The sequence below is a fragment of the Sebastes umbrosus genome, chromosome 6, assembly GCF_015220745.1.
Source record: "Sebastes umbrosus isolate fSebUmb1 chromosome 6, fSebUmb1.pri, whole genome shotgun sequence".
NCBI classification, from domain to species: Eukaryota; Metazoa; Chordata; class Actinopteri; order Perciformes; family Sebastidae; genus Sebastes; species Sebastes umbrosus.
In genome coordinates this window covers 16,731,727-16,757,043 of record NC_051274.1, presented here as the reverse complement: position 1 = coordinate 16,757,043, position 25,317 = coordinate 16,731,727, and the positions used below count along the sequence as shown (strand labels likewise).

The following is a 25,317-nucleotide window of genomic DNA, read 5'->3' as shown; positions in this document are numbered from 1 at the left end:
AGAATCTGTAAAAGAAAAGGCATATTAAAAGAAGAATCAAGACGACAACTTCTCCCCGTGCTCCTCCAGCTTTATTGATAGTTTAAAATTACATTTCTATTTTCTAGGACTTCAGTTGCACTTTCCTTCCGACTTAAAAACTGAGTACAAGCAAATGGTATTTATACAGTAGTCTAAGTGATATTGTACAAAAATAACATTTTGATTTCTGTGAAAACATTTTTCATTCCCAAATAACTCCTAATTCTGCTGTTCTGACAACTGTTCTTGATGTTTAATTTTTACCAAGGTAAAAAAAAGAAAAAAGAAAATCCAAAGCCATTCTTAAAGGAAAAAGTCTACCTTGGACTACCAAGTGATATTTAAATTGTAAACAGATTTCTATAAAAGAACATGTTTCTTTTAATACCTCCAAAATTTTTAGATCTTAGCAATATAACATGTAGTTTGTTATCGCCCACTTTAGCTGCTTGTAGGGCTGAAATGCATCATGTTATGAACGGTTTCCATATCTTACTCTCTTGGCCAACTCCTATCCCACTAAAACAAACCAAAAATAACCATACATGGAAGTTAGGTTTCCATTTACTCCCTTCTTCCATCTCATTTTAATGAGGCTCACTTCCATAAGCTCACAGGTCCTATAGATTCCCATATGTTTAGTCCCATGTCTTCATCTCTGATCACCAGTGGCTTGGAAAGGGGGGTTCTTTAACAAAGCATTATACATAACACCGCTACCAAACTAAAACATTTTTGTATTGAATGCAGAAAGATTTTTTTTCACCCCTTTCATTGTATTACATGTCGAGAGGCTCACTGGCCTGGGACTAGCCTCCGTTAGCCAACCGTTGGCCAGTGAAGAGGATTCAGAGAAAATAATACAACCAACCATCAATCTGAAAAAAGGAGGGGCAAAGGAGGGCACGGATTATGGGCCGGCTTCGGTGCAACAATCTTTTGCCAGGTGGCCTGGCTTTCCGCAGCTGTAGCAGTTAGTCTCGTTGGCTTTACTGCAATGCACAGCGACATGGCCGATATCGCCACATCTGAAGAGGCGGGACAAAAGTGACCGTGAGAAAATTAAACAACAAGCCTTCTGTAATGTTTATAAAGTGAAGACAAGGATCGACACTCACCTGTAACATTTCACCTTATCGCAAAGTTTCTGGATGTGGCCAAACCCGCCGCAGGAATAGCACTTCTGTTCGTGTGCGCAGTCACAGTCGCGGGCCATGTGACCAGGCTTGCAGCAGGTGTAGCAGACCTGCTCCCTCTCCTTTTTGGGCTCCTTGCAGTCCCGGGAAATGTGGCCAGTTCTGTGGCAGTTGTAGCACGCTGAACAGAATAACAAAACAGAACCGTTTGTTAAATATGTATTGCCGTTTCAAGTAAAGGTTGGTTGTAAATAAATGTTAATTCTTATACCGTTATGTGTACCATGTAAATCTAAATTACTTCTGTAATTGTGGTGTAAGAAAACACCACTTCGCACCAACTACCTAGAAGTGAATTGGAAAAAATAGAAATGCAATGCATACCATCCTCAGTTTGGTCACAGTCCCTGGCCATGTGTCCTTGTTCTCCACACCGATAACAGAACAGTTCTGTAATGACAGACACATTAGTATGCAAAGATGAAAGGAAGACAAGGTTTTCATTTATGGCTTCTACTCCCCAAGTGTTTCTCCTCAAATTAACAGAGGGAAAGCTGTACTAAGACCCATCTATAACCCCACATTACAGAAACAAGTGAACAGCATATGTAACATGTAGTAAAAAAAGAATAATACACAAACCAGCTGATTGTAATAACTATCTTATACTGGGTGTGGACTGAATAGTTGATCGTACCCTTGTTTCGTGACCGACCCCTGCCGCGTCCGCCGCCTCCGCGTTGGCCACAGTTACCAGTAGGGCAATTCTTGGCCCAATGGCCAGAGCGGCCACATTGATAGCAATCACTGCTGCTGCTCATGTCCATTTCCTAAACAAAAACATGACACATATGAGTAAACAGTTTAAAAAAAATCTTTACTACTGGACTCACACACAGTCTACACATTTTAGCTGTGATTTTCAGCCATACATCTTACTGTGCTTTCACACACTAATTGAGGACGATTCTTTTCAACAGGGAATGTGGATAATTTCGACATGCACCCTCTTGATTTTCCACTAGGAAAATTTCCAATGTTGTGTTACCCAGGTATGCATATGTATATTTTAATCATACCCGTCACAGCAATGATTGGGAGGATATGGATTCCTGTTTATATTGTTTTCATTTTCTACATTTCGGGCTCAAATAAAGCTTAGAAAGTGGCCTCTCGTTGAACAATTAAGCTGCTTAGTATGCTGTTAAAACCTAGAAGCATTAATGTAGCACATTACTCTTGTCACTAGTAGCTAAATCTGTTTGGACTACTCACAGACTTACTGACACAATGCGTTTTAGCTCTACAACACACATGTTGAGCCATTTGTCATATGTGGTGTGAAAGCCTGTTGATCTTACATTTTAACCAATGCAGCTGTTTACACTGGCTTTAAGCGCTAAATGGACAGCTGTTGCCAATGATGGGATGTTTTAGCGGTGCAGCCAGTGTACACAAGATGTCATAAAGAATGACCTGATCATGGACTAGGGATGCACCAATACCGATCGGATATTGGACCGATACTGACTCAAATAGATGGATCGGATATTGGTGACAACGGAGCCGATCTATTCAATTCAGTTCTATGTTTATATGCTATGTACATTATATATTAGAACTTTAATTCCTGTTTAAGTTTCGACTAAGTTGTTGCTGCATTAAAAATGTTTACATTTCAACTGTAATTCCTGTTCATTTTGAACTTTTTTTTTTTTACCAAGTTGCTGCTGTACAATCTGTTTTAATAATAAATCACTAAATGTATATCTATGTATTTATTTGTTAAGAAAGCAATATTTAGGTTAAGCCTGATCTGGTCTTATTTTCAGCCTATTAATCAAACACTGGTATTGGATCGGTACTTTGTATCGGCCGATACCCAAAGCCCAGGTATCTCTATAGGTGTTGGGAGTTGGATCGGTGCATCCCTATCATGGACACAATTAAATAACCATGCTTGTGCAGGATTGTCAAAATCAATATAAACTCTTGAGATGTAAAAGTAATTTTCAGATTACAATGATTTTTAACATATGTCTGAGCCAGATACACAACTCACATACTAGTACTGGAAGGAGTCAGTCTAGCATAGTGTGACTAAGGTGGGGAATCTAACAAGTTAAACTACGAGCAAACAAAAAGGGGATACATTTTTATCTATCATAAATGGCCATCAAGACTACAAGCTAACTACTAAGCTAACTTACACGATGTCCTCAATGGGGATCATGTTGTTTGCTGACGGTGCTAGAGACAGCAGCAGGGTCGAAGGGAAAATGTGGAAGTTAATGAGTAATCAAGTTACCCAGAGGACTATGGTAGGATAACAACGAGGAAGTTGGATTTAATTACCCCTCTCTCTAGAAAGATTGCTAACTTTCTCGCTAGCAAATCGTTAGTGGTCATCCACATGCACACGCTGGGGCCTCAGGCTGACATAACACTTGTTTCACTAAATAGTTGCTGAAAGGTTTAGATAGTGGACATATTAAAAGCTCGTTTTCTGCTCGTGTACAGACAACGGAGTATTATCTAAGATAATATAATAACTTCACAGCAGAAAATGGCCCCATGAAAGCATGCCGTGTGGGCTAAAACTGGACAGCTAGCTCCAGAAGGTAACGGTGTGTCACCATCACATCGTGTTTATATGATGAAACATCTGCTAAAATAGCAAGGTCTAATAAAAGATAACTCGGCTAAGGTTTAAAACAATCTTAAAAAAAGGACTATGCATTTCCACGTCAGTAAAAACCTAACCCACGACGTGATGAATCAAATGCCAAAGGTTGCAGCTACGCTAACGTGTTGGCCTAGTCACGTTGATCTGGTCTGCGTGCTCGCGAGACACATTGGCTAGCAACCATTGCTAAGCACACGTTAGCTTCCACCACATCACGATGAGGCACCCAGACGGGACGGTTCAGTCGACGATCTGTCTAATTTTGTCGGTAAAAAATGCATCAGTTCGACACTTATGGAGATAAAAGGTTGCCGTAGATTGTTTCTGATGGATATTTGAATTATTATACCGTAAAAACAAGATTTCCCGCGCATGGCGCATCACACCAAAGTCGTTGTGACGAGCTAACGTGCTAGCAGGCCGCACGATGTACCGTTATATGACCCAAACCAACGTTTTTTCAAAAAAAAAATAACACGACTAAAACCTGTAATTTCCCGCGTATTATCGGTTTAAACATTACATCATTTCACCGTTTACACACACACAGACATATATATATGATATCTATTGATGGATTTCATTTTATGGCTGTTTTTACGTCTTACCTCGCTGGCTACCTCGCTCCGTCAGTGTTTACGCCTCCTTCTCTGCGCTACATGCGGTGCGAACAGGAGTTTCCTGAATTGTCATTCACAGTGTCCAGTAGAAATAATGCGCTTTGATTGGTCAGCTACTCGTCAGGCAGCCAATCAACGACGAGGATGACTGGACACCGCCTCTATTAATCAGCCAATCAAAGACACAAAACGGTCCTTTTTCCATAAAATCGACTGGCCTTGTTTTTCCCCCACTTGTAATAAAATATTAAGGTGTGTTATATAGCCTTAATAATAACAATATACGTAGACTACAGCTGGTATTACGGCTACAACTACAAATAAGACCATTATTATTAATAATAATAATAATAATAATAATAATAATAATAATAATATTTCATGTAGTTTCCAAAAAGGAAAAAAGGATATGTAAGAGCCACATGATAGATACAGTATGTCTGTTTTGATGTTTGAAACCATTTCAAATCCACATAAACTAAAGAATGATGCATTTCTGTCAATTTGAAAAAAAAATCACCATTAATAGTTTTTTTTCTGTACAAATAAGACCATTATTATTATTATTATTATTATTATTATTATTATTATTAATAATAATAATATTTCATGTAGTTTCCAAAAAGTAAGCCTACATACCATACTACAAGTTGACTCTTTATTGTCTTTTTCACCATGTTATAGCCTTAATAATAACAATATACTTAGACTACAACTGGTATTACTGCTACAACTACAAATAAGAACATCAATAATAATAATATTTCATACTATAGTTTCCTAAAATGAAGGAAAAAGGGATATGTAAGAGCCATATGATAGATACAGTATATGGTTAAGTCTGTTTTGATGTTTGAAACCATTTCAAATCCATATAAACTAAAGAATGATGCATTTCTGTCAATTTGGGAAAAAAAATCACCATTAATAGTTTTTTTTCTGTACAAATAAGACATTATTATTATTATTATTATTATTATTATTATTAATAATAATAATATTTCATGTAGTTTCCAAAAAGTAAGGAAAAAAGGATATGTAAGAGCCACATGATAGATAGAGTATGTCTGTTTTGATGTTTGAAACCATTTCAAATCCACATAAACTAAAGAATGATGCATTTCTGTCAATTTGAAAAAAAAATCACCATTAATAGTTTTTTTTCTGTAGCCTACATACCATACTACAAGTTGACTCTTTATTGTCTTTTTGACCAGATATGTAGCCTAAAATGTAACATAAGATAAGATAAGATAAAATAAGATGAACCTTTATTAATCCCCGGGGGGAAATTCAGGTGTCAAAGCAGCAAAGCGCAAATACAGAGGTACAAGTGTATCAAAAGATTATAAAACAATAAATACAAATACAGAATATACATAGTGAATATACATAGTGAATGAACATAGTGAATGAACATAGCGTGTACCGTCCGTCAATAAAAAAATGTAGTGTTCAATAAATAGATGTAATATGTGCAGTCTATAAAATGGTATATGGGATGTAGTGTAAAGTAAGTTTAAAGTTTAAAGAGCACCAGTGGTTAGGAGAGGTGGTTGCAGGTAGTGCAGATAGATGCAGATACTCCAGATAGTCCAGATAGTCCAGATACTCCAGATAGTCCAGACATTCCAGATAGTCCAGATAGTCCAGTTTTCATGTGGGGGTCAGCCTTGGTTGTGGAGCCTGATGGCTACCAGCAAGAAGGATTGACCCGGACGCTTCGTGTTGTGCCGAGGGGGGATGAGTCTATGACTGAAGGTGCTCCTCATCTTGACTAGCTCATCATAGAGGGGGTGGGAGGGGTTCTCCAGGATAGCGTCCAGCTTCCTCCTCATCCTCCAATGACAGGGAATGTTATAGCCTTAATAATAACAATATATATAGACTACAACTGGTATTACTACTACAACTACAAATAAAATATAAAGTGGCACAGTGACCTCTCTAATCTTCAGTAACCTCTTTCTGTTTACTTTCCTGATACATCTACAGATTAATTTAATTAAATCAGTGCAATGACCTGTATAGTGATGTCTACATGTGGTTCTCAATAAATGCTACCACTGTTATGGTTAAATTTAGCCAGGCAGATGAAAAATGTTGATATAAATTTGAAGGAAAAGGTGAATTTGCAGTGTGTGAGAAACAGACTAAAGTGCATTAGAATCTTTGACTCTGCGCAATCAAGCAATTTTTAGAATTATGAGTCAATTATAAGGCTCAAATCATTGGTGATGGGAACAGTCTTCTGATGAATACATGAATAAATAAGAGGTAAAACATTGTGAAGTATTTTTCAAACACTTTTTGCACTTCTTAAAAACATCTGAAATGACCATATATAGACTACTTAGTTTGTGAGTGCCCCAATGTTAAACTAATAAAACAAACCTGAAAACAAATCTGGAAAAACAAAGAATCTGGAATTGTAATGAGAGCGTAAATATGTCTAAAACAACCAATAATAACAACAACAACAATCTAACAATGGATGTATTTCAGACTATTATTGTGTAACCCTGATGCAGACTATGGAGGACCACAAGAGTCACGTAAATAAAGCATGTACTTGATTAATAAATAATTTTACAATAAAAATAGGCATTAATACATTTGTTTCCAAATATATTTATTAATCTATGAATAAATGGACTAAATGCAGAAGCTAAATGGAGAAGCTAAATGACTCAGCAAATCCAATAGCTAATATGTTTTGTAAAAGCAGCATGGAAATTCAAATGCAACTATTTATTGATGGATTCATATTTATTTTTTTTTATTTTTCTTTTAATTTGCCCATTAAAAATGTAAAATAATGAATTACTTATAATTGTTATTTAGTCCATTCATTCATAGATTAATACATACAGTTGTAAACAACTTTATTATTGCCTATTTTTATTGTACAATTAATAAATTAAATGCTTTATTACTATTTACATGACTCTTGTGGTCCTCCATAGCAGACCCTTCTTGTTTAAGTCCTGATTGCATCATATTTTGAATATAAGTGGACTGATAGAGACAACAGTCCATGGGAGAAGCAGGGATCTCAGCTAACTGGCCTGAGTGCTCAGCCAGATCAATAAGTGGGAAAGATGCATTCATCTCAGTCTTAAGGTGGCTTTCGTTGCAAAGCTCTGAGATAGCATTTATTATTTCCTGTGGTCTTCATTCTGTGGCTCACACCCTTTACTACAAAGCAGGGGGAAATATCCCAACCTGTGATGGGATAATTTTAACTGATTAAAAGATGTTTCACCATATTATCCCACGCTGACTGAAATACAGTGGTGCTGTTGCATGTGGGGTGGAGTACCTTAAAACGCTCCACAATGACAAAGCCCTACCCTCATCTTCACACAAACAGTATTTGACATTCTGTTATTTGTTAGAAGGAATATGCAAGACTAAATTGTAAAGTTAGATAGGTAGAATGAAAGTAAGATTGGATTATAACATGGGTTTGTGATTTAGATTTCTAGGTGAAATCATCTGCTGCTGCTTTATGGGAGGCAATATGTGCTGAACCCATGAAGACATATTGACCGGGATGTTGATGATGAAGCTGTTTTATTCTCAGATGGTGTCAACTCCAGCCTGCTGAAAGGACCATATGAGCCATCTGTAATAAGGGGACCTCAGGGGACCAGGATGTTATGGAGATGGTGAACACATGGTGAGTGTATAGAGAAGGGTAAGGTTTCAAAATGGTACTGTTTCAGAGCCAGTTTGGAAAAGAATTAGCTGTGCTCTTGGCTAACAAATGCTTATATTTAAGTCTGTTTGATGTTTGAAATCATTTCAAATCCATATAACTAAAGAATGATGCATTTCTGTTCATTTAAAAAAAGCTTCACCATTAAAAGGCTTTTTATGTAGCCTACATACCATATACAAGCTGACTCTTTATTGTCTTTTTGACCACATAGCCTAAACAGTGACATGACATGTCATAAAATATCAGTAAATCATTTCCAAAGCTACAATACTGCACTTCCCTCAACTGTCCAGATGGTGGCACACTTGGAGTTATAATGAATTACTCCTTTTTCTCCCAAACCGGTAGTGGGCTTTGCTTTGCAAAACATTCTGTTGCAACTAATATTTTAATAAATATGTGCATTAAAAATTGTATTAATGTTACACACGCATTATATATACTTTGCAAACAAAAATTAACCAATATGAGCTAATCGGTGGGAAAGTGGCTACAGAATATGACTTTAAATATATTATATAATGTGAAATATGGTAGTATATTAAGAACAAAACACTTAAAAAATAACATTAATAAATAAGAAGTAAAACATTGTGAAGGATTTTTTAAACAATTTTGGCACTTCTTAAAAACATCTGGAATTACTATATTTAGGCTACTTAGTTTGTTTGTGAGTGCCCCAATGTTAAACTAATAAAACAAACCTGAAAACAAATCTGGAAAAACAAAGAATCTGGAATTGTAGAACGTAAATATGTCTAAAACAACCAATAATAACAACAACAACAACACAACAACAACAATCTAACAATGAATGTATTTCAGACTATTATTGTGTAACCCTGATGCAGACTGTGGAGGACCACAAGAGTCACGTAAATAAAGCATTTTCTTGATTAATAATAATTTTACAATAAAAATAAATCGGCATTAATATTTTTTTTTCCTAAATGTATTTATTAATCTATGAATAAATGGACTAAATGCAGAAGCTAAATGGAGAAGCTATAAATGAAGAATATGACCTTAAATATATTATATATGTGAAATATGGTCATATATATTAAGAACAAAACATTTAAAAAAATAAAATGAATAAATAAGAAGTAAAAAATGTTTTAAACAATTGTTGCACTTCTTAAAAACATCTGAAATGACCATATATAGGGGGGAAAAAATAGGGAAAAAAATAATTTTACAATAAAAATAGGCATTAATAATTTTTTTTCCTAAATGTATTTATTAATCTTTGAATAAATGGACTAATTGCAGAAGCTAAATGGAGAAGCTAAATGAAGAATATGACTTTAAACATATTATATATGTGAAATATTGTCATATATATTAAGAACAAAACACTTTAAAAAATAACATGAATAAATAAGAAGTAAAAAATGTTTTAAACAATTGTTGCACTTCTTAAAAACATCTGAAATGACCATATATAGGTAAAAAAATAAATAGGAAAAAAAATAATAAAAAACATAATTTAACAATAAAAATAGGCATTCATAATTTTTTTTCCTAAATGTATTTATTAATCTATGAATAAATGGACTAAATGCAGAATCTAAATGAATAATATGACTTTAAATATATTATATATGTGAAATATGGTCATATATTAAGAACAAAACACTAACAATAACATGGATAAATAAGAAGTAAAACATTTTTTAAACAATTTTTTCCCCTCCTTAAAAATATCTGAAATGACCATATATAGGTCAAAATAAATAAAATAAAAAATGATATATAAAATAAATAAAAATAAAATAAATAATGTATTTATTAATCTATGAATAAATGGACTAAATGCAGAAGCTAAATTGAGAAGCTAAATGAAGAATGTGACTTATATTATCTATGTGAAATATGATCACATATTAAGTAACAAAAACACTTTAAAATGTTACAGTTAATTTCCTAATAAGCAAAAACAAGGATTTAATCAGAGTGGGAGGGATTAAATTAAATGTGTGCTATATTATGCTCAGTGTGAGTGATGCCTGCAGCTCTTGTTGTGACTGTGAGGTCCTGTTTCAATCAGTGGCGTCAGACGGACGCACGAGACACCAACTGAAACCTCTTCACCTTCTCCTCCACTAACTAACGTCAATATTGACTGTAAAGCGACGCAGCAGCAGCTCCACGGAACGGGCAGCTTCAATGTGAAAGAGCCTCACGTCGTGTCACTTTGAGGGTCCGACAGATTTTTTTTCGCGTTTACTACTACGACTAAAGGGGATACAACTTTTTCCTCTTATTATATTTTAGCATCTCGTATAAAAGAGACCCGTCTATGACCTTCACGTCTTTACATTAACGCTACGTTTAACGGCTATTTAACGTCTAATTCACCAACGGTCTAACTTTTTCCCGTTTTTTTTTTGAATGCGTTGCGAATATGATGATGTCACCGACGCCACTTCTTTTTCCTGAAGTTATGGCGGAGCACAACTTCTCTAACTTCTCTTGGTAAGCACACACACACTCACACACACAGAGGCTGCTAGCTCTCTAGCATGGCTAACTGTTTGATAATATATGTTTATAATGCGAACTACATGCTAACTAAAATGCTAACTATAACTGTTAGTCGTTTGAAGGAGTGAAATGTGAATGGGAGTGAAGTTTAACGAGAGTTAGCCTCTGACTGACTTGGGGCCTACAGGGCAACTTCACAGTAATAACTGGCTGTACTAGGCCTTATATAAAACACACACACGTAGCTACTAATAGCTTCTGGACGTGTGTAAACCGTGCACTCATTTCAATCTTATTTCACTTTACGAGATTTAACTGGAGCTCCATTGAAAGGCGTTCAAAAGTCAGTTTAGCCTCTCTGCTCCAAAATATGCTAACTTGCTGATATTGATCTCACCTACATGTATGACTCTGAAGAGAGTTAGGTCACAGGAACTCTTGTAAAGCTGTCTTTGTTATGCAGACTGACCTGTTATTGCAGATCTAAACAGACAGGAGTAAAAAAGCTAATTATTCTGTTGTTTCTAAATTGGATCACAGCACTTGTTTCTGCAGGAAACCAAGATTCAAGATTCAAGCCCTTTATTGTCATTGTGTAGTACAACGAAATTAGATTGTGACAATCCCATAGGTGCTAATGAAAAGATAATACAATAATACAAAAATGATAATATTAAAAATATAAGAGATAATGCAATATGTATATTGATGAGATGACAGTTTTGCCAGATTAATGCACAAAGTGTCAGTCAGATAATTATATAATTATTGCACAGAGTGATCAGCATATGTTATTGCACATACCAACCAACCAACAGGGTGGCTAGTGAGATCATTTAACTGTCTGTGTAAGAGGTAAATGGGCATCTGGAATATACTTGATTTTTACTAGAAGAATGTGGACTTGAAGAACATTATTTTCAAAAAAGCAGATGTGGAGGTTTTTAAATACCAAGTCCAGGCTAAATGCATTTCATTCTCACTGTGCAATATCATTTTCCACTTGGGCAATTTTGTTAATAGTCTGTTTATTGTCAATACTGTATATACTGCTCCTATTTTTATACTTCCTTCTATTTAAATGGTTCATATTTTGTTACACTTTGTTTAGCTCTTTTTCTTACTGTATTAGCTGATGCATCTAGTTTTTTGCACTATCCCCTTTGCTGCTGTACACTGCAAATTTCCCCACTGTGGGACTAATATAGGAATATCTTATCTTATCAAGGGCAGAAGAAATCTGGCAAAAGACAAAATTGAGAACTCACTGTTTATTTAAAGATTGAAAATGTGAAAAATGTTAAATATAATTTGCCTAAACACTTGTGCACAGTTAAAGCTGCAGTGAGTAGAAATGGAGCAAATATTATAAAAAAAAAAGAAGTTATTTTTATAAAATACTATATCCTGACAGTAGTGCATGAGACAAATAAATCGTGTGCCTCTGTGTCCTCCGGTGCTCCTAATGGTTCTGCAAGATTTCACAGACCGGAGGAAAACAACCAATCAGAACCGAGCTGGAGCCTGCCGTCTCTGAGCAGCTGTCAATCACTCGCAAACTCCGATCAAACGTCAAACTAGGCAGAAACATCTTGTAGTGTACTATTTAGCTGTAAAATGAGAAAGTTTGTGACCCGGCGGCCATGTTGAGATAAGGAAATAGCGAGCGCCGCCCACCAGCCGGAGAACAGCCAATAGGAACGCTCAATAGGAACAATCACTCTGAAATGACCTGTGATTGGCCAAAGTCACCCGTTGGGCTAGACTTTTTAAAGCCTGACAACAGAGCCATGAGGAGGTGCAGAAGTCTAGTTTTCTCTCAGAACACTTGCTTTTACAATATGCTGAAAGGTTATTGAGTGGAAGACCTACAATCTTCCTACTTTTTTTTCAGTGCTATATTAAATTATGTTGTTTTATGGTGTTTTTGTTTTTAATTTGAACTATTTATTGATGGATTCATATTTCATTTGTAAATTATTATTTTTCTTTTAATTTCCCATTAAAATGTCAAATAATGAATTACTTGTAATTGTTATTTAGTCCATTCACTCATAGATTAATAAATACAGTTGTAAACTACTTTAGTAATGCCTATTTTTTTTAAGTTTTCCACATTTGTTACATTTATTTTATAATATACATATATTTTGTATATTTATATTTGTTACATTTAGTTTTACAAAGTTAGGAAAGCAATTTTTAAGTCAAGCCTTTTCTTGTTCACATAAAAGATTGATCCCAGTCACTTCCACACAGTGAGGCATACAGCTTATTAATTAAACACTGGTATCAGATTGATACTCGGTATCGGCTGATACCCAAAGCCCAGTTATCGCTATCAGTATCGGGACTGAAAAAGTCGAATCATTGCATCCCTGGAATCAGTTGCCCTTTCTGTGTTCTTCGTCGCTGTGTTTCTTCCATGTGTGCTTCTTGACAAGCTGTTGAGTTTTAGTTGTCTGTTGCCTGACCAGAGTCTGTTGAAAGCGCATACTGTAAATAACACGACTGACCTCTGTGGTGGCCTGATATTCTCCTGGTCTGAGTGAATTAGTTGGTCTCTACATTGCTCTGCATGTCGCTCCCTCTCCAAGGAAAGGACAATTGCTAGTTTTATGCCCAAAAAAGCACATGTGGTATTCTTAAAACTACTACCATAGTGTGATATAGTGTAGGGTTGGGCCCAGAGTTTAATAAGCACATAGGACACATGTTCTCTTTACTTTTCCTGTCACACTTCTAAAAGCTTTGCTACTAACATATAACCCTGAAAATGACCCTAATCACGGAGTCATTCAAGAGGGTTGGTTGCACTTGGGGGAGATTATGTTTAGAGATTACGTCAAACAAGTTCTCGATGCCATAACCCCCAAACCTATCTTTGTTTTTACTGTCTGTGAAAACCTTTCACCATTTGAATCCATTGTGACTGACCACAGCTGCTTTTTCGGTGGGACCAAAAAAGAAAAGAAAAATTTAAAGCCACTTTTCAAGGCTACAATGCTGAGTATTTGATTTAGAGTAGAGAATATGAATTTAAACAGTTTTATACACTGAAAAAGATTGATGGACGAATAGATTTAATTACCTTTTTCATGATGAAAAACATTTATGCTCTATTTATTTGCAGACCGGTCTTTTACACTTTCTGTGCACATCATCCTCACAGAGAAGAAAGAGAACTAATGTAATATCGATTTAAGTTGTCCATTCTTGATGTGAGCTTCCAGGGCTTTTTGGATGACTAATTCTGTTTGTGTATGTGTTTTATTTCTTTCCAGACCATTGAGTGCACTTGGCGTTACTAATGGAGCACCTCCAGGGAGCGTGGAAGACCCTGAGCAACGGCTTCGGGATGAAGGACTCCGCGTTCGAGGGCCCGTGCCTTTCCCCGACCATGGTCCAGGGCTTCCAGTGCCAGCGTCGCTCCTCAGACGACAGCAAGATGCCCGACTCCAAGACTAGCAGCACTATCCGCGTCTACCTCCCAAACCAGCAGCGCACTGTGGTGAGTTGATTTTACTGCAGGTAGAAGTAGGGTGACCAGGTGTCCCATTTTACAAGGGACTGCACAGCATTTTTGTCCGAGTTGTTGTTGTCCCCCATATTGAGATGATGTCCCACATTTTCATTGGTTCTAGTTTTCAAGAGTAAAACCACTGCAGGACAGATGCTGTTTTTAAAATCCTGCTTTTATAAAATGGCTGTGAAGAAAGCAGAGAAGGCTGTCATCACGGGGCTGTGTTTGCTGTCAAACAAACTACAAACTCCTGGGTCAAAAGCAGGTTGACCTGTCACCGTGTTTGCTACGCTATGCCCAACGGGGAAAATGCGAGTCACCGCAAGGTCACAAATTATGCAGATTTTGGCCAAATATGATGGAAACTACCACAAAGAAATACAACTACAGCACAAACTACTTATAAGTGGGTGAAACCGGTGGAAGGCGATTCTCAGAGAGTTTTTTGCGAAATTTGCCAGTTATTTTTCATTTTCACACGAGGGGGAATACGACATGAAGCGACACATTACACGTGAGTCTCACATGAAACGTTTGGCTCAAATGGATGCATTCTGGCAAGGCATAGAGATGTTACGAGATGGTAAAGGGCAGAATAGAAATTGTATTTTTTAAGTTGGACATTATATCAGAGTTGTAGACTACCTCTCAGCATTGGTAACGTGTCCCACATTGGCCCACACAAACATAATCTTTGTCCCACATTTGATTTGTTGGGATCTGGTCACCCTAAGTAGAAGATGGCTTCCAGACTTCCAAAAAGGCATTGGTACACAGTTGCCTAAGGGCATATGGAGCTACTTACATTCAGGCAGACAAGAGAGGAATTAATACTTTTCTTTGTCCCTCAGGTAAACGTGCGACCAGGTATGACTCTGCACAGCTGCCTGATCAAAGCGTTAAAGGTGCGAGGTCTGCAGCCTCAGTGCTGCGCTGTCTTCAGGCTGCATCCAGGACAGAGGAGGTGAGCTTAGTCACGACTGTTTGAGGGATCACAGATTGTACAAATCACTTTCTTACCTGCTGCTTGCATTGACATCCCCTCACGTAAAGCCTTTTGTCCATCTTTGTAACAGTAAAAAATTACGGATGGATTGGAACACCGACTCCTCCTCCCTGATTGGAGAAGAGCTGCTGGTGGAGGTTTTAGATCATGTTCCCTTGACGACACATAATTTCGTGAGTACCTGAAACATTTTGCGACATCCTCACACACAAGTCACTGCAAAGTGTCACTGCTGAAGAAATATTTTTTTCTGTCATTTACAGGTTCGGAAAACGTATCTGAAACTAGCCTTCTGCGATATTTGCCAGAAGTTTCTTTTGAATGGTTTCCGTTGCCAAACGTGCGGCTACAAGTTCCACGAGCATTGTAGCACCAAAGTGCCCACCATGTGTGTGGACTGGAGCAATATCAGACAACTCCTGTAAGTATCTTCTCCTCCAAATGGGAGCATAATATATTTTGAAATGAATGTATTTTTCAAATTTTGTACATTACATCATGAATAATTCATTATAGAAATATAACTGACAGACGTACCTGCCATCCTAAAGCCATTTTCTGTATGCAAGTTTATAATTTAATTCAGTATTCAATCTAATCAAATCTGATGTTGGATTCATAGTGCATCAGAAATTGTGTTGTTGAGATAAAATAGGTAAAGTTCTGCTGATACTGCAGGTCTCCTGATTAGGTCTAAGCTCGTGTGTGTATATATATATATGGCTTTGCATACTCACACTGAGAATAGAAGCTTATTTGTGTTATTTTGCATGCAGGCTGCTATAGAACAGACAGTAATCACTGAAAGATCCATATCATTGACAATGAAGAGATGAGCCCTTTCACCTGACAACCATTATAGTCTTTAGCAGTCAGCTGTTACTTGATTAAGCGTTCACACATACCCACGCACTGTATGCTGCGAGAGATTCACTCTCTCTTTATCTTCAGGTTGTGTCCAACACCTGGTGATAGCGGCGCCCCGTCACTGCCCTCGCTGACGTCCCGGCGAATGAGAGAATCCTTAACACGGTTTCCAAGGTGAGGCAAAGTTTTTATGTTGGATCAATCCATAAACCATCCTGCTAGTGTTTTATTATTATAAGATAAATACTAAACCTACAGAAGTTATTGCCCTCAAGATGAAATTCTTCCCATTCTGAGGTGCAAATGATACACGTACAAATAACACTACATTTTGCTGAATTGAGCCCTCCGCTTCTGCGACCAGAGGAAAGAAGAGGGACATTACTTCTTTTTTAGACAGGGCCCTGTGGAGTTTTCTTGTAAACAAACGAAAGTTATGTTTACAGTCAGTGTAACTCACCAAAATGCATTGTGTGTATCCTTGAGCTCTTAAAAAATGTGTTGAAAGCATTTCCTTCCTCATAAAAAACATTCGTAAAGTCGATTTAAAAAAAAAAAAGAAAAAAGCATTTTAAATTGTTTACATCCATGTTTACTTGTTATAACCGTCTTCATCTTCTTCCCTGCTGGTGCATTGCTACGTATCTTGTCGTGTTACAGCAGGAACATGTATAGCATCACCCGTGTGCGTTGTTGTGCACAAGATAAACTAAATGGGGACCACTCCATAGCCACAAGAGGTCAAAAAATGACTGGGGTGCTACTTGGACGGCAAACTGCTGGCAAAGCAGAAAGAACAAGAAAGTGTTTTAATTAAAATAGATGGGTATACTGTCAATAGTGGTGGAGATACATCGGCAGGTTTACGTAGCCATGATGACCGTTGTCATCTTCTGTTATTTGTCATGTTCGACCGCAAAACAGTCGTAGCTCTAATGTGTAAAGAATCTTAATCTGAATTGAATTAAATCCCGTTTTTAATGATGTCCTCAGCTTTATGGAGGCTTACCGGTCCAAGTGGTGATGCAACAAGAGGCGTGAAAAGAGCCTGTTGTTTCAGGAGCACTTAAAATGGTTAAAAAGCACTCTGAGCTGCCAAATTAGTGCTCACAAAGTATCAAGTTGTTCCATGCAGAGCCATCTCAAACACTCTTTTGAAACATTGCCCTGTATTTGCCAGAAGGGGGATTGTTCTCAAGGAGTACACTCCATGGTCATAAGTGTGATTTAATATGATTTCGTTTTTTTCTAAATACGTCATTCAGCTTCCTCTGTCCCCGTTTAACCAGCAGCTACAGTTATTAATCCAGTAACAGGACTGGCCTTGTTCATATGTTTTTGGATATTTTAACTAGATGAGATTTTGTGCTCGTAAAAGTGAAGTCAGACTAACATTTGGATTGTTTGCAGATTAACATATTTGGCTGGTGAGCTTTGTACTTTTCAGCTGAGCCAATACAAGAGCTTGGCAAACATCAAGGGCAAAATACCTCTACAGTGTCAAGTTAGCCAAAAATGGGAGAAGGGGGAGGCCACGATGAAATTAACCAATAACTGCTAGCTTTTCAGTTTACTTTTATTTTGTTTTTTTCTCCCCATATAGTATGCTTCTCATTGATTTTACATGAGTGGTAGCAGTTCAAATTGTGACACAAGATAATAAGGCAGCTAACCATCATTATCATTATCCATTAACCTGCCGATTATTTTCTTGATTAATAGTTTGGTCTATAAAATGTCAGAAAAGAGTCCAAGGTGATGTCTTTAAATGTCTTGTTTTGTCAGTCCAAAACCCAAAGATATTGAGTTCAATATGAGATAAAACAGAGAAAAGCAAGTAATCTCCATATTTTATATATTTTTCTGACATAAAAAATGACTTAATCGATTATCAAAATTGTTGACGATTGACGTCAACAATCATCGGTTAGTGGACTAATCGTTGCAGCTCTACAACGTAACATAACAGATGATGCTTGAATGGGGAAAGAAAAATGACAGAAATTAAACCAGAGAGCCCCTACCTCAACCACCCACCACGCCCTCAGCAGTCCACTTTTAAAGAAGTCACAGAATTCAGTGTTTGCTCTTCTGTCAAATGTCAGCGTTGTGTTTGTCATTTGGAAGATGTATTGTAGACAAACAGTAGCTGCTCTGTCGTAACATTTGGTCCCTGTTAACCTCCACAGCTCAGCCCATCGATATTCCACCCCTCATGCCTTCAACTACAGCACGCCTTACACCCCAACAGGCGGCTGGCTCTCCCAGAGGCAGCGCTCCACCTCCACGCCCAACGTCCACATGGTTAGCACTACCCTGCCTGTAGACTGCAGCATGATTGAGGTAACTACACACCAACCCCCACTTGGGTACTCCTGTATGTTCAAGCCACTCCTAAAATATCTCTTGCCCTCTCCAACGTACTTCTCAGGCATTCCAACTATCTACTTTCTACCTCTTATCTAACTCTGTGTTAAGTAATCCACCTGGACCGGGTTGAGCCTGTTCTTTGTAATTCCCCTGATAGCATCTTATTTTAGCGATTTTTAAAATGAGTGACTTCCCCCTGTTAAGTTCTAGTTTCTGCTTTTTCACTGCCCATGTTCTTGCATAATCAGCTCGCTAGTTCTGCATGCTTTGTAGACTATTTTCTGTTCAGGTAGTATAACCTGGGCATCACTCTTGTTATCCTTCCATCCTTACTTCCCTTTACTGTTTCCCTTTTTCCCTCCTGTCCTCACTGGCCTGTTGTATTGTGTACGCTGCTGGGGAGTAGCTAGACTGCCTGAATACCTCCCCCAGCTCCTGGTGCCATAGATTCTGGTTGAAGAGGAAAGTAGGTATTGTGCACTTCTCCCAGTCTTTTGTAGAGGCCTCATCCGAAAGTCCAGAAAAGGTTAGAGAGCGGAGCGTCTGTGTGCGGTCTGAGTGGCATGCATTACAAACAGGCTATATGCATTCACATCTTAGTGCTGAAGTCAAACCATGAGTGACTGCACGGCATGCGGTTTACTGTCTGAACATGCTGACACAATTCTGTCTGTGGTTTTTTTTTTGTCTCTCTAGGATGCGATGCGTGATCATGACTCGGGTAAGTGCTCGCTCTGCATTCATGTCGTGTGCTTTTGTGCTGCATCACACTTCCTCACTTCACCCTCACCACAAATCTGATCTTACATTTATTTAAAACATAGAGGTGTTCAAATTTAAACCTTTGCTTTGTGAATTGACTGTCTAGCCATCACCATCTTCCTCCAAAATGGACATTTCTCATCACAGCATTTCTCATCTGCACATATATTCAATAGATATTAAACCATAACACAGCAGTAGAGGTGGTAGGGTGGTAATGCGAGACTAATCTGCATGTGATCAAACAAGAAAAAAAGGCACCACAGACCTTTGTCTGGTGAGCCTAATACAAGCGTGATTTGGGAGAATAGGGACAAAGTCAAAGGGTGTGTCCTAACATTTTGACTGTAGAGAGTATTTGCCTTTTTCTAGTGTTGCCTGAATGTCTAGAGAGAAATCTTATACCCCATAGAGTGCTGCAGGATTGAGTCCTAAAACCCAGAAATGAGTTAGCATTTCAGCACTTCCGGTTCCCTCGTCTGGAGGTCAATGTTTTTTTTGAATGTTTTTCTGGTTAGATGCCTGAAATGAGGTCTGTGGTTAACACAAGCTCAAGAGATTTTAACGTTTTGTTCAAAAATATATATTAAAAAAAAGTCAGTAAATATCCCACTGGTGAATTTTGAAGCTTTTACGTGTCATAAAAAGGCGGTTGCTAACAAGTGTCTAAACGAGACTGCTAAACGTCATCACGCCAAAGACTCGTCCGCCTTTTATAGCCTCGTTGTGTATACTCACGCGACCGTGATGTAGTTCGTTTACAGCCTAACGCTAGCTTTTTACTTCTCGCGGTTGCATTCACACTTCAAACATCATAAAAGTGGTGTTCATTTGTGAAGATTATCCTGCCGAACAAAATGTATAAGTATCATAAAAATGTTTTTGCCACAGAGCTTATTTTCTGCAATAATCCAAAACCCAATGAAAAAATCCCATTGGCTTCTTGTCGTGGGAACCAGGGCGATGCAAACTTCCTGGTTGTCCTACAAAAATTCGTCATCTCTGCACCACTCTATTTAGCGGCATTCTAAAACAGTTTTCCTATCTGATGCATCACTATATAACCCTCTACACTGAATATATCACTGTACAGTAAGTAGTAATAGATTTTGGTCACAGCCAAAGTCTTCCATCCTGAATTGCTTCCTTCTCCTTCTCTCTGTATTCCCAAAGAGGGGAGTTCCCCCAGCCAGAGTCCTACAGGCTGGTCCCCGCACCCGTCCAAAGCCCCGGCACCTGACAAGCGAGAGAGGGCCCCGTCCTTCAACACTCAGGAGAAAAACAAAATTGTAAGTTTTATGTTGGGTCTTGTATGCACAAGGGGTGGAAGTAACACATTACATTTACGACGTAATTATTTAATTTTTATGAATCAGTAATTTTGCTTATTCTACAAAGTGTTGTACTTTGCCTCATTTCAGAAGTACTTTTGCTTGAGTAAAATATTCTATTGCTCTTTCCATCCCTGCTTGTATGTATAGTAAATATGTATAGTAAATACCATCAGACCAGTATACCCTACAGTATACTGGCTAATGATAACTGGTTATGTTTAGGTTGAGAGTCTCACATCGGTTGCACCTTGTTGATTTCTGTTCATGCAGAGGCCTCGGGACAAGCGGGACTCCAGCTACTACTGGGAGATCGAGGCCAGCGAGGTGTATCTGAACTCCCGCATCGGTTCAGGCTCATTTGGAACAGTGTACAAAGGGAAATGGCATGGTAGGAATGCATTTCAGACAGGGCAGGGCACATTCAGGTGTAACCACTAACACTTTCACTTTTTCATACCACACTTAACACTTTCAAAATGAGTTAGCTGACGCATGAAATGGTTGGAAAGTGATAAGTGTGCATGTATAACAGCTTTTCACATGAGCTCACAGTGGATTTTTATGGGTAACTGAACAGAGTGTTTTTGTTGTAGGTGATGTAGCAGTGAAGATTTTAAAGGTGACTGACCCCACACCAGAGCAGTTCCAGGCATTCAGAAATGAAGTGGCAGTCTTGAGGTAAGAAATGGCATCGATACAGTGTTTCTTTTTTTTAATGCTGGGTTTTTTCAGCTGTTTTGAAAGTTGGAAATTGTTGAATTCTTGTTGAATCATCTTCGTTACAAACTTTTATCTTATCGTTTCGGTGACTTCCTCTTCCCCGTTGCCTCTGGTTGCAGGAAAACACGACATGTCAACATCCTGTTGTTCATGGGCTACATGACAAAGGACAACCTGGCCATAGTGACTCAGTGGTGTGAAGGCAGCAGCCTCTACAAACACCTCCATGTCCTGGAAACAAACTTCAAGATAATCCAGCTCATCGACATCGCCAGGCAGACGGCTCAGGGCATGGAGTAAGTTCTAACCAATGGAGCTTCTCTGATAAACAAAATTAAGATGTCAACTAATATTCTTTGTCATTTTTAGCTATCTGCATGCAAAGAACATCATTCATCGCGACATGAAGTCCAACAGTATCCTTTCTATCGGCTGTTTCAGTGTGTGTAAGATGAAAGCGCTCAATGCGCTATAATCCTCATACTACTGGTCAGGATCTTTGTTTCCACAGTATGCTTTAGCTGTAATTCCTTGACAGCAGTGTAGACATCTTCTTGCATGAAGGACTAACGGTGAAAATCGGGGACTTTGGTCTGGCAACAGTGAAGGCCAGATGGAGCGGCTCACATCAGGTGGAGCAGCCCTCTGGATCCATTCTCTGGATGGTCAGTGACACAGCTTTAATTTCACTAAACAAGAAACATAATAAACAGAAAAAAATAAAGAAATTAAAGCAGAAAATGTGCTTAATTTTTTGTTTGTATGTCCACAGGCTCCTGAAGTTATCCGGATGCAGGATAACAACCCCTACAGCTTCCAGTCTGACGTCTATTCCTATGGAATAGTTCTCTTTGAGCTCCTGACGGGAGAGCTCCCGTACTCCCTGATAGCGACTAGAGATCAGGTAAAGTTTCATCATTTACACATGTCATACTGTATGTCAGGTGACAGTGGTGCAGTGGTGCATATAGGTGACATAAAGATGATTCACCCACTTTGTCCTCCACACACTCAGTAATTGGTTTTGTTTAGCAAAATCAATTTGTGAAAACTTGCAAGTCGGGTTGCAGATTTTTAGCTACCTTGTTAGATTTGGTCATATAAAACAGAGCTGCGACCCACAGTCCGACAAGTGTCTAGTCCTCGCCTGGGTCCCAGTGTCGGGCTGCGAGCCCAGGCCAGAAGGTGGTGGACAGACACTAGGTCGCTGTCTGAAGGGGGTTGTGGAGCTGGCCTAAGGCCCACCATGGAACAGAGGCGGGCGTCCTGGAGCCACTGGCCTAATTTTAGACCCCGTAACACAACCCTGTTCGTGTGTAATAGAAAAGGGGTGCATGGGTGCAAATACACTGACCATAACATTATGACCACTGACAGGGGAAGTGAATAACATGGATTATCTCATTACAACGGCACCTGGCAGTGGGTGGGATATATTAGGCAGCAAGTGAAGTCCTTGAAGTTGATGTGTTGGAAGCAAAAAAAATTGCCAAGCGTAAGGATGTGAGCGACTTTGACAAGGGCCAAATTGTGATGGCTAGACTACTGGGTCAGAGCATCTCCAAAACTGCAGCTCTTGTGGGATGTTCCCGGTCTGCAGTGGTCAGGACCTAACAAAAGTGGTCGAAGGAAGGAACACCGGTGAACAGGCGACAGGGTCATCGGCAGGTAAGGCTCATTGATGCACGTGGGGAGCGAAGGCTGGCCTGTAGCTGAAATTGCTGAAAAAGTTAATGCTGTTTCCGATAGAGAGGTGTCAGAACACACAGTGCATAGCAGTTTATTGCATATGGGGCTGCGTAGCTGCAGACCGGTCAGGGTGCCCATGCTGACCCGTTTCCACCGCCAAAAGCGCCTACAATGGGCACGTGAGCCTCAGAACTGGACCACGGAGCGATGGAAGAAGGTGGCCGGGTCTGATGAATCACGTTTTCTTTTGCATCATGTGGATGGCAACGAGTTCGAGGTGTTGACTTGGCCTCCAAATTCTCCAGATCTCAATCCAATCGAGCATCTGTGGGATGTGCTGGACAAACAAGTCCGATCCATGGAGGCCCCACCTCGCAACTTACAGGACTTAAAGGATCTGCTACTGACGGCTTGGTGCCAGATACCACAGCAGACCTTCAGAGGTCTATTGGAGTCCATGCGTCGACGGGTCAGGGCTGTTTGGGCGGAAAAAGGGGACCTACTCAATATTAGGCAGGTGGTCATAATGTTATGGCTGATCGGTGTATATGTGTGTGTCTGTGGTTTTTTGTCCTTCCGCAGGCCACAAGACCTGGTCTGGATCGTGTCTGGCTCCTTGTTTAGTTCTGTCTACTGTCTGTATTCAAAATATGCTAAAGTTTCTGCACAAACTGTAACCATAGGTACTGTTATGAGCCACTGCTGCACTGGCAAGCACATAGAGTACTCTTATTATCCTTTTATCGGCATCATGCACTCATGCCTACATAATAGCTCCAGTGTTTTCGATGCTTGTCACCATCAACTGACTGGCTTTATTTCTAAAATATCTCTGAGATGGACTGCTGAGGTGTCTCTTACTCAGATCAGTTCAACAATAAAATATTTTCAAATATGTTCCAAACAGTCTCATCTGCCGTCTGTGACTCCCTCTTCTCAGATTATCTTCATGGTGGGAAGAGGCTATTTGTCCCCAGACCTCAGTAAGCTCTACAAGAACTGCCCCAAAGCCATGAAAAGGTTGGTGGCCGACTGCATCAAGAAGTCCAAGGACGAGAGGCCGCTCTTCCCGCAGGTGAAGTACTGTCTAACTGTAGACTTCAAGCTCAACCAAGAGTGTTTTTGTTTAATTAACCTTATTTTTTTTCCTCTTCTATACATTTTTTTTTTTAGATCTTGTCCTCCATCGAGCTCCTCCAGCATGCCTTACCTAAGATAAACCGCAGTGCCTCAGAACCGTCCCTGCACAGAGCCTCTCACACGGAGGATATCAATGCCTGTACTCTGACCTCCACCAGACTGCCTGTTTTCTAGAGGATCAGACAGCACGGCCCCTCCTCCTCCTCTCCTTCCACTTCCCCTCCTCCTTCTCTTTTGAAATATCCAATATAGTCCAAATGCTCAGTCCGCCCAAATTCTCTACATAAAGATGCAAACCTAAAAATGTACATACAATCATGCATAAACCCGTGCTAATCAATAGAATATGTAAGGAAAGAGGAGACAGGGAAGTGCATCTGAGAGCTACTACGGAAGTGAGTGATGATGGATGAAGAGGCTGGCATAAGACACATGGAAGGGAGTGCCTTGCTTATCACTGCACGTATTAAGAAGTATGCAGAGGCTCCACGGTGGCAATGCATTTGGTAAAATTTGTAAATACATGCACGCACACCTACCTAAGACGACGATAAATGGACACTGAAGGAAGCTCAAGAGAAAGACGGATGCGTCTCTCTTGATTTGGGTTCTGTGATGTGAAGCACACCCTTCTTTCTGGCAGCCCTGGTTTCTGATGAAGAGGACCTGTTTAAAGCTTACATGCCTTAAGAGGACTAAGATCCCGCACAATTCACCTCCTCTTGTTATCACAAACAAAGCCGTTGGATGTAGTCCGTTTAGTTGCACAGCAGTAGTTGATTTTTGCGTTGTCTTAAACGATAATGGCGTAGATATGGGAAATTATTGTCTTTTTTTTTTTTTTTTTGTTCTTTCTTCTTTTAATTGTCTTTCTTTTTTGGGTCATGTCGGAGGCCTTGTAGCCTGTCAGACAGCGAGCGTGAGCGATGACGAAAAAATTGAATTTGCACATTTTAGCAAAAGCAATGGTTATGTTTTTCAACGCATTGGCTTCACAGCTCTGAGTAAACTGATGTATAGATACCCACACGTCCTTATCAGTCCTCAGCATGGGTAGGCTATCATGAGCTGGACATTTGGCGGTTGTCTTAAGTGTTTAAAATGATTTGGAAACTAATTTGTATTTGTTGTCTTTGATGTCTCTTTCAGGAGGTTAAACGTTTATTGTGTACTTGGTGAGAAAGTTGTCTATTCAATATTTTAATAAAATTAAGTTAAATTCTTTTGCCAAA

The 25,317-nt window shown here is 38.9% G+C and overlaps 2 protein-coding genes across 6 annotated transcripts; one reads left to right on the top strand and one right to left on the bottom strand.

The window, feature by feature from the left end:
• Nucleotides 1-49: 49 nt before the first annotated feature.
• Nucleotides 50-4,604, bottom strand: cnbpa (CCHC-type zinc finger, nucleic acid binding protein a). The gene is made up of 5 exons (XM_037772819.1): nucleotides 4,452-4,604; nucleotides 1,855-1,987; nucleotides 1,542-1,607; nucleotides 1,140-1,338; nucleotides 50-1,049 (listed from the first exon to the last, which is right to left on the bottom strand). The coding sequence occupies exons 2-5, from the start codon at nucleotides 1,982-1,984 to the stop codon at nucleotides 932-934; spliced, it is 513 nt and encodes a 170-aa protein (XP_037628747.1). The 5' UTR covers nucleotides 1,985-1,987; nucleotides 4,452-4,604; the 3' UTR covers nucleotides 50-931.
• raf1a (Raf-1 proto-oncogene, serine/threonine kinase a) lies at nucleotides 4,054-25,317 on the top strand. Of its 5 annotated transcripts, none has more exons than XM_037772810.1 (19): nucleotides 4,054-4,111; nucleotides 8,050-8,145; nucleotides 13,959-14,185; nucleotides 15,049-15,161; nucleotides 15,274-15,376; nucleotides 15,467-15,624; nucleotides 16,155-16,244; nucleotides 18,260-18,413; nucleotides 18,847-18,966; nucleotides 19,137-19,161; nucleotides 20,376-20,491; nucleotides 20,807-20,924; nucleotides 21,130-21,214; nucleotides 21,376-21,552; nucleotides 21,626-21,672; nucleotides 21,803-21,921; nucleotides 22,029-22,160; nucleotides 23,886-24,020; nucleotides 24,119-25,317. In XM_037772810.1, the coding sequence occupies exons 3-19, from the start codon at nucleotides 13,985-13,987 to the stop codon at nucleotides 24,257-24,259; spliced, it is 2,034 nt and encodes a 677-aa protein (XP_037628738.1). In that variant the 5' UTR covers nucleotides 4,054-4,111; nucleotides 8,050-8,145; nucleotides 13,959-13,984; the 3' UTR covers nucleotides 24,260-25,317. The 5 variants fall into 5 exon arrangements, with proteins under 5 accessions (XP_037628738.1, XP_037628739.1, XP_037628740.1 ...); XM_037772811.1 differs by lacking the exons at nucleotides 4,054-4,111; nucleotides 8,050-8,145 and adding exons at nucleotides 10,206-10,665; nucleotides 13,808-13,864; XM_037772812.1 differs by lacking the exons at nucleotides 4,054-4,111; nucleotides 8,050-8,145 and adding an exon at nucleotides 10,206-10,665 and having other exon boundaries at nucleotides 18,847-18,906.

Excerpts from the sequence above, each read along its gene's own strand:
- cnbpa (XM_037772819.1), bottom strand. The coding sequence starts at position 1,984 with ATGGACATGAGCAGCAGCAGTGATTGCTATCAATGTGGCCGCTCTGGC. Across the intron at positions 1,608-1,854 it reads GGGTCGGTCACGAAACAAGG|AACTGTTCTGTTATCGGTGT; the intron begins GTACGATCAACT and ends CTGTCATTACAG. Across the intron at positions 1,339-1,541 it reads CTGTGACCAAACTGAGGATG|CGTGCTACAACTGCCACAGA; the intron begins GTATGCATTGCA and ends TATTCTGTTCAG.
- raf1a (XM_037772810.1), top strand. The coding sequence starts at position 13,985 with ATGGAGCACCTCCAGGGAGCGTGGAAGACCCTGAGCAACGGCTTCGGG. Across the intron at positions 15,625-16,154 it reads AGCAATATCAGACAACTCCT|GTTGTGTCCAACACCTGGTG; the intron begins GTAAGTATCTTC and ends CTTTATCTTCAG. Across the intron at positions 24,021-24,118 it reads AGAGGCCGCTCTTCCCGCAG|ATCTTGTCCTCCATCGAGCT; the intron begins GTGAAGTACTGT and ends TTTTTTTTTTAG.